Below are 12,240 nucleotides of genomic sequence, written 5' to 3' on the forward strand. Positions count from 1 at the left end.
CCTCCCTTTACCTCTCCCTCCTTTTGCCTCCTCCTCTGTCTATCTCTAAATATATATATATATCCTCTAGTATATATATATATATATATATATATACTTTATATATATATATAATATATTTATATATATATCTCCTCTACTTTCTCAAAAAAATCTATCTATCCCTTTGCAGCATCTTAATTATATATATCCCTCTCTCCTCTCCCCTTTTCTTCTGTAATAATATGGTACCTCTCCTCTACTGGCATTCTGTAATGTGTGTATCTTGGCATCATTAACCAGTAATGCCTCCTCTCTCCTCTACTCTCTCTCTCCTCTACTTCTCTCTCTCTCTCTCCTCTACTTCTCTCTCCTCCCTCTCTCTCCTCCCTCTCTCTCTCTCCTTTACCTCTCTCATCCCTCTCTCTCCCTCTCTCCCTCTCTCCTCTCCCCCTTTCTCTCTCCCTCCTTTACCTCTCCCTCCCTTTTACCTCCCTCTGTCTCTCTCTCCTCTACCTCTCTCTCTCATCCTCTCTCTCCTCTTCTCCTCTCTCTCCTCCTTCTCTCTCCTCTACTTCTCTCTCCTCCCTCTCTCCCTCTCCCCTCTCTCTCCTCCCCCTCCTTTACCTCTCCCTCCCCTTTACCTCTCCCTCCCTTTTCCCTCCTCTCCCTCTCCCTCTACCTCTCCCTCTGTAGATCCTCTCTCTCCTTCTCTCTCTCTCTCTCCTCTTCTCTCTCCTCTACTTCTCTCTCATCCCTCTCTCTCTCCTCTCCCCCTTTCTCTCCTCTCCCCCTTTCTCCCTCTCCCCCCTTTCTCTCCTCTCCCCCTTTCTCTCTCCCCTTCTCTCCTCCCTCCCTTTCTCTCCTCTCCCTCCCTTTACCTCTCCCCCCTTTACCTCTCCCTCCCTTTACCTCCCTCTGTCTCTCTCTCTCCTCTACCTCTCTCTCTCCTCCCTCTCTCTCCTCTCCCTCCTTTCCTTCTCTCTCTTTCCTCTCTTTACCTCTCTCTCTCCTCTCCCTCACTTTGCTCTCTCTGTCCTCCCTCTCTCCCTCTCCTTTCTCTCTCTCCCTTTCTCTCCTTTCCCTCCCTCTCTCTCTCCTCTCTCTCTCCTCTCCTCTCTCCCCCTACCTCCCTCTCCTCTCCAGTGGCAGTAGGTCCAGGTGACCATCTCTTACATCCAGGGAAGAAGAGAACCACCGGGTCAGACGGTGATTCAGACCAGGTCCATTCTCCAAACACTGACAGTAAGCGATATAGTTGTTGTTGTGTTGCCATTATCTCATATTTTTAGTTGTTGTTGTGTTGCCATTATCTCATCATTTTAGTCCGTCACTCTCAGTGAGTTAGATCATGCTTCATCACTGTTAAATCTTCTGACTAGAGGCTACTAATACAGTCTGTTAGCTTGCTGTGTTTTAATGTGCATTAGATGTGTTAAGTGTTATCTCTAATGTGTTATCTCTAATGTGTTATCTCTAATGTGTTCTCTGTGTTATCTCTAATGTGTTATCTCTAATGTGTTATCTCTAATGTGTTATCTCTAATGTGTTATCTCTAATGTGTTATCTCTAATGTGTTATCTCTAATGTGTTATCTCTAACGTGTTATATCTAATGTGTTATCTCTAATGTGTTATCTCTAATGTGTTATCTCTAATGTGTTATCTATAATGTGTTATCTATAATGTGTTATCTCTAATGTGTTATCTCTAATGTGTTATCTCTAATGTGTTATCTATAATGTGTTATCTATAATGTGTTATCTCTAACGTGTTATCTCTAATGTGTTATCTCTAATGTGTTATCTCTAACGTGTTATCTCTAACGTGTTATCTCTAATGTGTTATCTCTAATGTGTTATCTCTAATGTGTTATCTATAATGTGTTATCTATAATGTGTTATCTCTGTGTTATCTATAATGTGTTATCTCTGTGTTATCTATAATGTGTTATCTCTGTGTTATCTCTGTGTTATCTATAATGTGTTATCTCTGTTATCTATAATGTTTTATCTCTGTGTTATCTCTGTGTTATCTATAATGTGTTATCTATAATGTTTTATCTCTGTGTTATCTCTGTGTTATCTATAATGTGTTATCTATAATGTGTTATCTCTGTTATCTCTGTTATCTATAATGTGTTATCTCTGTGTTATCTCTGTTATCTATAATGTGTTATCTATAATGTGTTATCTCTGTGTTATCTCTGTTATCTATAATGTGTTATCTCTAACGTGTTATCTCTAACGTGGTATCTATAATGTGTTATCTCTATCTCTGTGTTATCTGTGTTATCTCTGTTATCTATAATGTGTTATCTCTTTGTTATCTAATGTGTTATGTGTTCTAATGTGTTATCTCTGTGTTATCTATAATGTGTTATCTCTGTGTTATCTATAATGTGTTATCTCTGTGTTATCTATAATGTGTTATCTCTGTGTTATCTATAATGTGTTATCTCTGTATTTATCTATAATGTGTTATCTCTGTGTTATCTATAATGTGTTATCTCTGTGTTATCTATAATGTGTTATCTCTGTGTTATCTATAATGTGTTATCTCTGTGTTATCTATAATGTGTTATCTCTGTGTTATCTCTGTGTTATCTATAATGTGTTATCTCTGTGTTATCTATAATGTGTTATCTCTGTGTTATCTCTGTGTTATCTATAATGTGTTATCTCTGTGTTATCTCTGTGTTATCTATAATGTGTTATCTCTGTTATCTATAATGTGTTATCTCTGTGTTATCTCTGTGTTATCTATAATGTGTTATCTATAATGTTTTATCTCTCTGTTATCTATAATGTGTTATCTCTGTTATCTATAATGTGTTATCTCTGTTATCTATAATGTGTTATCTCTGTGTTATCTCTGTTATCTATAATGTGTTATCTCTGTGTTATCTCTGTGTTATCTATAATGTGTTATCTCTGTGTTATCTCTGTGTTATCTATAATGTGTTATCTATAATGTGTTATCTCTGTGTTATCTCTGTGTTATCTATAATGTTATCTATAATGTTTTATCTCTCTGTTATCTATAATGTTTTATCTCTGTGTTATCTCTGTGTTATCTCTGTGTTATGTTATCTGTGTTATCTATAATGTGTTATCTCTGTGTTATCTATCTGTTATCTATCTGTGTTATCTCTGTGTTATCTCTGTGTTATCTATAATGTGTTATCTATAATGTGTTATCTCTGTGTTATCTATCTCTGTGTTATCTATAATGTGTTATCTCTGTGTTATCTCTGTGTTATCTATGATGTGTTATCTCTGTTATCTATAATGTGTTATCTCTGTGTTATCTCTGTGTTATCTCTGTGTTATCTCTGTGTTATCTATAATGTGTTATCTATAATGTTTTATCTCTCTGTTATCTATAATGTGTTATCTCTGTTATCTATAATGTGTTATCTCTGTTATCTATAATGTTTTATCTCTGTGTTATATCTAATGTGTGTGTTCCAGACGTGTGTGAGCGACGGTCGTGTGAGATCATGGCTGAGCTGGTGGAAGGTCTCCAGAGCGTTCTGTCTCTGGGTCACCATAGAAACAGCGGAATCCCAGCCTTCCTCACGCCGATGCTCCGAAACATCATCATCAGTCTGTCCAGACTACCGCTGGTCAACAGCTACACTAGAGTCCCCCCCCTGGTCAGTCACTGGTCAACAGCTACACTAGAGTCCCCCCCCTGGTCAGTCACTGGTCAACAGCTACACTAGAGTCCCCCCCCTGGTCAGTCACTGGTCAACAGCTACACTAGAGGTCCCCCTGGTCAGTCACTGGTCAACAGCTACACTAGAGTCCCCCTGGTCAGTCACTGGTCAACAGCTACACTAGAGTCCCCCTGGTCAGTCACTGGTCAACAGCTACACTAGAGTCCCCCTGGTCAGTCACTGGTCAACAGCTACACTAGAGTCCCCCTGGTCAGTCACTGGTCAACAGCTACACTAGAGTCCCCCCTGGTCAGTCACTGGTCACCAGCTACACTAGAGTCCCCCTGGTCAGTCACTGGTCAACAGCTACACTAGAGTCCCCCTGGTCAGTCACTGGTCAACAGCTACACTAGAGGTCCCCCTGGTCAGTCACTGGTCAACAGCTACACTAGAGTCCCCCTGGTCAGTCACTGGTCACCAGCTACACTAGAGTCCCCCTGGTCAGTCACTGGTCAACAGCTACACTAGAGTCCCCCCTGGTCAGTCACTGGTCAACAGCTACACTAGAGTCCCCCTGGTCAGTCACTGGTCAACAGCTACACTAGAGTCCCCCTGGTCAGTCACTGGTCAACAGCTACACTAGAGTCCCCCCTGGTCAGTCACTGGTCAACAGCTACACTAGAGTCCCCCCTGGTCAGTCACTGGTCAACAGCTACACTAGAGTCCCCCTGGTCAGTCACTGGTCACCAGCTACACTAGAGTCCCCCTGGTCAGTCACTGGTCAACAGCTAGAGTCCCCACTCAGAGTCCCCCCTGGTCAGTCACTGGTCAACAGCTACACTAGAGTCCCCCTGGTCAGTCACTGGTCAACAGCTACACTAGAGTCCCCCCTGGTCAGTCACTGGTCACAGCAGTCACACTAGAGTCCCCCCTGGTCAGTCACTGGTCAACAGCTACACTAGAGTCCCCCTGGTCAGTCACTGGTCAACAGCTACACTAGAGTCCCCCCTGGTCAGTCACTGGTCAACAGCTACACTAGAGTCCCCCCTGGTCAGTCACTGGTCAACAGCTACACTAGAGGTCCCCCCTGGTCAGTCACTGGTCAACAGCTACACTAGAGTCCCCCCTGGTCAGTCACTGGTCAACAGCTACACTAGAGTCCCCCCCCCTGGTCAGTCACTGGTCACCAGCTACACTAGAGTCCCCCCCCTGGCTGGTCCCCTGTAACGTGTCTGTGTGTAACCTCTAGGTGAGGAAGCTGGGCTGGTCCCCTGTAACCTCTAGGTGTGGAAGCTGGGCTGGTTCCCTGTAGGTGAGGAAGCTGGGCTGGTCCCCTGTAACCTCTAGGTGAGGAAGCTGGGCTGGTCCCCTGTAACCTCTAGGTGAGGAAGCTGGGCTGGTCCCCTGTAACCTCTAGGTGAGGAAGCTGGGCTGGTCCCCTGTAACCTCTAGGTGAGGAAGCTGGGCTGGTCCCCTGTAACCTCTAGGTGAGGAAGCTGGGCTGGTCCCCTGTAACCTCTAGGTGAGGAAGCTGGGCTGGTCCACTGTAACCTCTAGGTGAGGAAGCTGGGCTGGTCCCCTGTAACCTCTAGGTGAGGAAGCTGGGCTGGTCCCCTGTAACGTGTCTGTCTGTAACCTCTAGGTGTGGAAGCTGGGCTGGTCCCCTGTAACCTCTAGGTGTGGAAGCTGGGCTGGTCCCCTGTAACCTCTAGGTGAGGAAGCTGGGCTGGTCCCCTGTAACCTCTAGGTGTGGAAGCTGGGCTGGTCCCCTGTAACCTCTAGGTGAGGAAGCTGGGCTGGTCCCCTGTAACCCCTAGGTGAGGAAGCTGGGCTGGTCCCCTGTAACCTCTAGGTGAGGACGCTGGGCTGGTCCCCTGTAATCTCTAGGTGTGGAAGCTGGGCTGGTCCCCTGTAACCTCTAGGTGAGGAAGCTGGGCTGGTCCCCTGTAACCTCTAGGTGAGGAAGCTGGGCTTGTCCCCTGTAACCTCTAGGTGTGGAAGCTGGGCTGGTCCCCTGTAACCTCTAGGTGTGGAAGCTGGGCTGGTCCCCTATAACCTCTAGGTGAGGAAGCTGGGCTGGTCCACTGTAACCTCTAGGTGTGGAAGCTGGGCTGGTCCACTGTAACCTCTAGGTGAGGAAGCTGGGCTGGTCCCCTGTAACCTCTAGGTGTGGAAGCTGGGCTGGTCCACTGTAACCTCTAGGTGAGGAAGCTGGGCTGGTCCACTGTAACCTCTAGGTGAGGAAGCTGGGCAGGTCCACTGTAACCTCTAGGTGTGGAAGCTGGGCTGGTCCCCTGTAACCTCTAGGTGAGGAAGCTGGGCTGGTCCCCTGTAACCTCTAGGTGAGGAAGCTGGGCTGGTCCCCTGTAACCTCTAGGTGAGGAAGCTGGGCTGGTCCACTGTAACCTCTAGGTGAGGAAGCTGGGCTGGTCCCCTGTAACCTCTAGGTGAGGAAGCTGGGCTGGTCCCCTGTAACGTGTCTGTCTGTAACCTCTAGGTGTGGAAGCTGGGCTGGTCCCCTCGGCCGGGAGGAGAGTTCGGCACCACCCTTCCTGAGATCCCTGTAGAGTTCCTGCAGGAGAAGGACGTGTTCAGGGAGTTCCTCTATCGCATCAACACACTGGGTGAGAGGTCCAAGTTTTCATAACCTGCTATGTCATTGTTATAGAGGTCTATTCCACATACTGTTAGACTGATCCTTGAGGTTATAACCTGCTATGTCATTGTTATAGAGGTCTATTCCACATAGACTGTTAGACTGATCCTTGAGGTGTTTATAACCTGCTATGTCATTGTTATAGAGGTCTATTCCACATAGACTGTTAGACTGATCCTTTAGGTTATAACCTGCTATGTCATTGTTATAGAGGTCTATTCCACATAGACTGTTAGACTGATCCTTTAGGGGGTTATAACCTGCTATGTCATTGTTATAGAGGTCTATTCCACATCTACAGTCGACTGTTAGACTGATCCTTTAGGTGGTTATAACCTGCTATGTCATTGTTATAGAGGTCTATTCCACATAGACTGTTAGACTGATCTTTTAAGTGCTTATAACCTGCTATGTCATTGTTATAGAGGTCTATTCCACATAGACTGTTAGACTGATCCTTGAGGTTATAACCTGCTATGTCATTGTTATAGAGGTCTATTCCACATAGACTGTTAGACTAATCCTTTAGGTGTTTATAACCTGCTATGTCATTGTTATAGAGGCCTATTCCACATCGACTGTTAGACTGATCCTTTAGGTTATAACCTGCTATGTCATTGTTATAGAGGTCTATTCCACATCTACAGTCGACTGTTAGACTGATCTATTAGGTGTTTATAACCTGCTATGTCATTGTTATAGAGGTCTATTCCACATCGACTGTTAGACTGATCCTTTAGGTGCTTATAACCTGCTATGTCATTGTTATAGAGGTCTATTCCACATCGACTGTTAGACTGATCCTTGAGGTGTTTATAACCTGCTATGTCATTGTTATAGAGGCCTATTCCACATCTACAGTCGACTGTTAGACTGATCCTTGAGGTGTTTATAACCTGCTATGTCATTGTTATAGAGGTCTATTCCACATAGACTGTTAGACTGATCCTTGAGGTTATAACCTGCTATGTCATTGTTATAGAGGTCTATTCCACATAGACTGTTAGACTGATCCTTTAGGTTATAACCTGCTATGTCATTGTTATAGAGGTCTATTCCACATAGACTGTTAGACTGATCCTTTAGGTTATAACCTGCTATGTCATTGTTATAGAGGCCTATTCCACATAGACTGTTAGACTGATCCTTTAGGTTATAACCTGCTATGTCATTGTTATAGAGGTCTATTCCACATAGACTGTTAGACTGATCCTTTAGGTGGTTATAACCTGCTATGTCATTGTTATAGAGGCCTATTCCACATAGACTGTTAGACTGATCCTTTAGGTGTTACTAACCTGTAGTTTGAACATGTGTGGTATTCAGGCTGGAGCAGTAGGACCCAGTTTGAAGAGACCTGGGCCACACTGCTGGGAGTTCTGGTCACTCAACCCATCTCTATGGACCAGGAGGAGGAGAGGGAACAGGAGGTGCACACACACACACACACACACCACACCACACCACACACACACCTCTCTTTCTGTCTCTCTCTTTCTCTCTCTCTTTGTCTCTCTCTGTCTCTCTCTCTCTCTTTCTCTCTCTCTTTCTCTCTCTCTCTCTCTGTCTCATTGTCTCTCTCTCTCTGTCTCTCTCTCTCTCTGTCTCTCTCTCATTTCAATTCAAGGGGTTTTATTGACATGGGAAACATATGTTAACATCGCCAAAATAATCGCTTACCTTTGATGATCTTCGGATGTTTGCACTCACGAGACTCCCAGTTACACCATTTGGTTGGCGCGTTTTGTTCAGTCATCCACAGGCTCGTGCAGGTCACGACGGGGCAGACGACAATTCCAAATAGTATCCGTAAAGTTCGTAGAAACATGTCAAACGTTTTTTTATAATCAATCCTCAGGTTGTTTTTACAATAAATGATCGATAATATTTCAACCGGACGGTAGCCTTTTCAATAGAAGAGAGAAAGAAAAGGTCTCGCTCCCGGCGTTGCGCACAAATCTGAGGACATCTGGCTATCCACTGACACGATGTGATCATTCTCGCTCATTTTTTCAGAATAAAAGCCTGAAACTATGTCTAAAGACTGTTCACACCTTGTGGAAGGGAAAGGAATCTGGTTGATATCCCTTAAAATGGAGGATAGGCTTGCAATGGAACAGAGTAGTTTCAGAAAAACAGCACTTCCTGGATGGATTTTCCTCAGGTTTTCGCCTGCAATATCAGTTCTGTTATACTCACAGACAATATTTTTGACAGTTTTGGAAACTTTAGAGTGTTTTCTATCCTAATCTGCCAATTATATGCATATTCTAGTTTCTGGGCCTGAGAAATAGGCAGTTTACTTTGGGCATGTTTTTCATCCAAACATCAAAATACTGCCCCCTAGCCTAAAGAGGTTTTGTTGGATTTACAATGGTTTTTGTCTCTCTGTCGCTCGTTTTTTCTCTGTCTCTCTCTCTCTGTCTCTCTCGTTTTCTCTCTGTCTCTCTCTGTCTCTCTTTCTCTCTCTCTCTCTCTCGTTTTCTCTCTCTCGTTTTCTCTGTCTCTCTCTGTCTCTCTGTCTCTGTGTGTGTTGAACAGGAGGACTTGGAGCGTACCCAGTTGAACGTGTTAGCGGTCCAGGCCATCACCTCTCTGGTTCTGAGTTCCATGACTGTCCCTACTGCCGGAAACCCTACTGTCTCCTGTCTGGAACAACAGCCGAGAAACAAGACCCTTAAAGTCCTGGACACACGGTACACACACACACACTGGTCTCTGGGCTCTGGTCTCTGGGCTCTGGTCTCTGGGTTCTGGGCTCTGGTCTCTGGGTTCTGGTCTCTGGGTTCTGGACTCTGGGTTCTGGTCTCTGGGTTCTGGACTCTGGGTTCTGGACTCTGGTCTCTGGGTTCTGGTCTCTGGGTTCTGGGCTCTGGGCTCTGGGTTCTGGACTCTGGGCTCTGGTCTCTGGGTTCTGGGTACTGGTCTCTGGGTTCTGGGCTCTGTCTGTAAATCTGACCCAATTATCAGGCTACCCCCTTATACACACCCACACCAAGCAACAAAAGCCTGAAATACCACAGACTTCAGATTGTGTCACTTTGTAGAATGGCTTTTCCTCTCATACTACATTCATACTGACAGGAGAACTAGTTATTCCTGACATTGCGGTGGTCTTGTCTTCCCGTCAGGTTTGGCAGGAAGTTGTCAGTGATCAGAGGAGCCGTGGAGAGAGATCCAGGCCATGGTGTCGAAGAGAGACAACGTACACACACACCACCCCTACCACACCTGGGACCCTGTCCCCTCCCTGTCTGCTGTCTCACCAGGTAACACACCTGGGACCCTGTCCCCTCCCTGTCTGACCAGGTAACACACCTGGTACCCTGTCCCTCCCTGTCTCACCAGGTAACACACCTGGGACCCTGTCCCCTCCCTGTCTGCTGTTTCACCAGGTAACACACCTGGGACCCTGTCCCCTCCCTGTCTGCTGTTTCACCAGGTAACACACCTGGTACCCTGTCTCACCAGGTAACACACCTGGGACCCTGTTCCCTCCCTGTCTGCTGTCTCACCAGGTAACACACCTGGGACCCTGTCCCCTCCCTGTCTGACCAGGTAACACACCTGGTACCCTGTCCCCTCCCTGTCTCACCAGGTAACACACCTGGGACCCTGTCCCTCCCTGTCTGCTGTCTCACCAGGTAACACACCTGGTACCCTGTCCCCTCCCTGTCTCACCAGGTAACACACCTGGGACCCTGTTCCCTCCCTGTCTGCTGTCTCACCAGGTAACACACCTGGGACCCTGTCCCCTCCCTGTCTGACCAGGTAACACACCTGGTACCCTGTCCCCTCCCCTGTCTCACCAGGTAACACACCTGGGACCCTGTCCCCTCCCTGTCTGCTGTCTCACCAGGTAACACACCTGGGACCCTGTCCCCTCCCTGTCTGCTGTCTCACCAGGTAACACACCTGGTACCCTGTCCCCTCCCTGTCTCACCAGGTAACACACCTGGGACCCTGTCCCCTCCCTGTCTGCTGTCTCACCAGGTAACACACCTGGGACCCTGTCCCCTCCCTGTCTGCTGTCTCACCAGGTAACACACCTGGTACCCTGTCCCCTCCCTGTCTGACCAGGTAACACACCTGGGACCCTATCCCCTCCCTGTCTGACCAGGTAACACACCTGGGACCCTGTCCCCTCCCTGTCTGCTGTTTCACCAGGTAACACACCTGGGACCCTGTCCCCTCCCTGTCTGCTGTCTGACCAGGTAACACACCTGGTACCCTGTCCCCTCCCCGTCTGCTGTTTCACCAGGTAACACACCTGGGACCCTGTCCCCTCCCTGTCTGACCAGGTAACACACCTGGTACCCTGTCCCCTCCCTGTCTGACCAGGTAACACACCTGCGACCCTATCCCCTCCCTGTCTGCTGTTTCACCAGGTAACACACCTGGGACCCTGTCCCCTCCCTGTCTGCTGTCTGACCAGGTAACACACCTGGTACCCTGTCCCCTCCTGTCTGACCAGGTAACACACCTGGGACCCTGTCCCTCCCTGTCTGACCAGGTAACACACCTGGTACCCTGTCCCCTCCCTGTCTGACCAGGTAACACACCTGGGACCCTGTCCCCTCCCTGTCTGCTGTCTGACCAGGTAACACACCTGGGACCCTGTCCCCTCCCTGTCTGCTGTCTGACCAGGTAACACACCTGGTACCCTGTCCCCTCCCCGTCTGCTGTTTCACCAGGTAACACACCTGGGACCCTGTCCCCTCCCTGTCTCACCAGGTAACACACCTGGGACCCTGTCCCCTCCCTGTCTCACCAGGTAACACACCTGGGACCATGTCCCCTCCCTGTCTGCTGTCTCACCAGGTAACACACCTGGTACCCTGTCCCCTCCCTGTTTGCTGTCTCATCAGGTAATACACCTGGTACCCTGTCCCCTCCCTGTCTGCTGTTTCACCAGGTAACACACCTGGGACCCTGTCCCCTCCCTGTCTGATGTCTGACCAGGTAACACACCTGGTACCCTGTCCCCTCCCTGTCTGCTGTCTGACCAGGTAACACACCTGGTACCCTGTCCCCTCCCTGTCTCACCAGGTAACACACATGGTACCCTGTCCCCTCCCTGTCTCATCAGGTAACACACTTGGTACCCTGTCCCCTCCCTGTCTCACCAGGTAACACACTTGGTACCCTGTCCCCTCCCTGTCTCACCAGGTAACACATTTGGTCCCCTGTCCCCTCCCTGTCTCACCAGGTAACACACCTGGTACCCTGTCCCCTCCCTGTCTGCTGTCTCACCAGGTAACACACCTGGTCCCCTCCCTGTCTCACCAGGTAGACCTAGTTGTTTCTAGTAGTGTCATCCAGGGGTCAGATCCATTCAGCTGTGCAGGGTTCAGAGGTCCTCATGGGTCCTAGTAATTGATGAACCGTGTGTTTCTCTGTGTGTCTCAGCAGGTACACTGATCAGCCATGAGAAACTCCTGCTGCAAATCAACACAGAGAGAGATGGGCAACATGGACTACAAACTGGGACAGGTAGGATAGAGAGAGAGATGGGAAACATGGACTACAAACTGGGACAGGTAGGATAGAGAGAGAGATGGGAAACATGGACTACAAACTGGGACAGGTAGGATGGAGGGAGAGATGGACTACAAACTGGGACAGGTAGGATGGAGAGAGAGATGGACTACAAACTGGGACAGGTAGGATAGAGGGATGGAAGGAGAGAGAGATGGGCTACAAACTGGGACAGGTAGGATGGAGGGATGGAAGGAGAGAGAGATGGGCAGAGGAAAGGGGAAGATAGAACAAATGGCTAGTTGTGTCCTTCTCTTGCAGATATTTTCATTCTCTCTTTATTTCTCTCTCTCTCTAAATCCTCTCCTTTATTGTCCTCTCTCTCTCTCTCTCTCTAAATCCTCTCCTTTATTGTCTCTCTAAATCCTCTCCTTTATTGTCTCTCTCTCTCTCTCTAAATCCTCTCC

At 47.7% G+C, this 12,240-nt stretch overlaps 1 protein-coding gene across 1 annotated transcript; it reads left to right on the top strand.

Moving 5' to 3' along the window:
- Positions 1–1,117: 1,117 nt before the first annotated feature.
- LOC135568870 (huntingtin-like) lies at positions 1,118–11,777 on the top strand. The gene is made up of 7 exons (XM_065015650.1): positions 1,118–1,224; positions 3,452–3,636; positions 6,137–6,263; positions 7,622–7,725; positions 8,837–8,991; positions 9,427–9,564; positions 11,705–11,777. Exons 2-7 carry the CDS (start codon positions 3,481–3,483, stop codon positions 11,724–11,726), a joined length of 702 nt encoding a protein of 233 aa, XP_064871722.1. The 5' UTR covers positions 1,118–1,224; positions 3,452–3,480; the 3' UTR covers positions 11,727–11,777.
- The last annotated feature ends 463 nt before the right edge of the window (positions 11,778–12,240 follow it).

Source organism: Oncorhynchus nerka, unplaced genomic scaffold (assembly GCF_034236695.1).
Source record: "Oncorhynchus nerka isolate Pitt River unplaced genomic scaffold, Oner_Uvic_2.0 unplaced_scaffold_1368, whole genome shotgun sequence".
Classification (NCBI taxonomy): Eukaryota; Metazoa; Chordata; class Actinopteri; order Salmoniformes; family Salmonidae; genus Oncorhynchus; species Oncorhynchus nerka.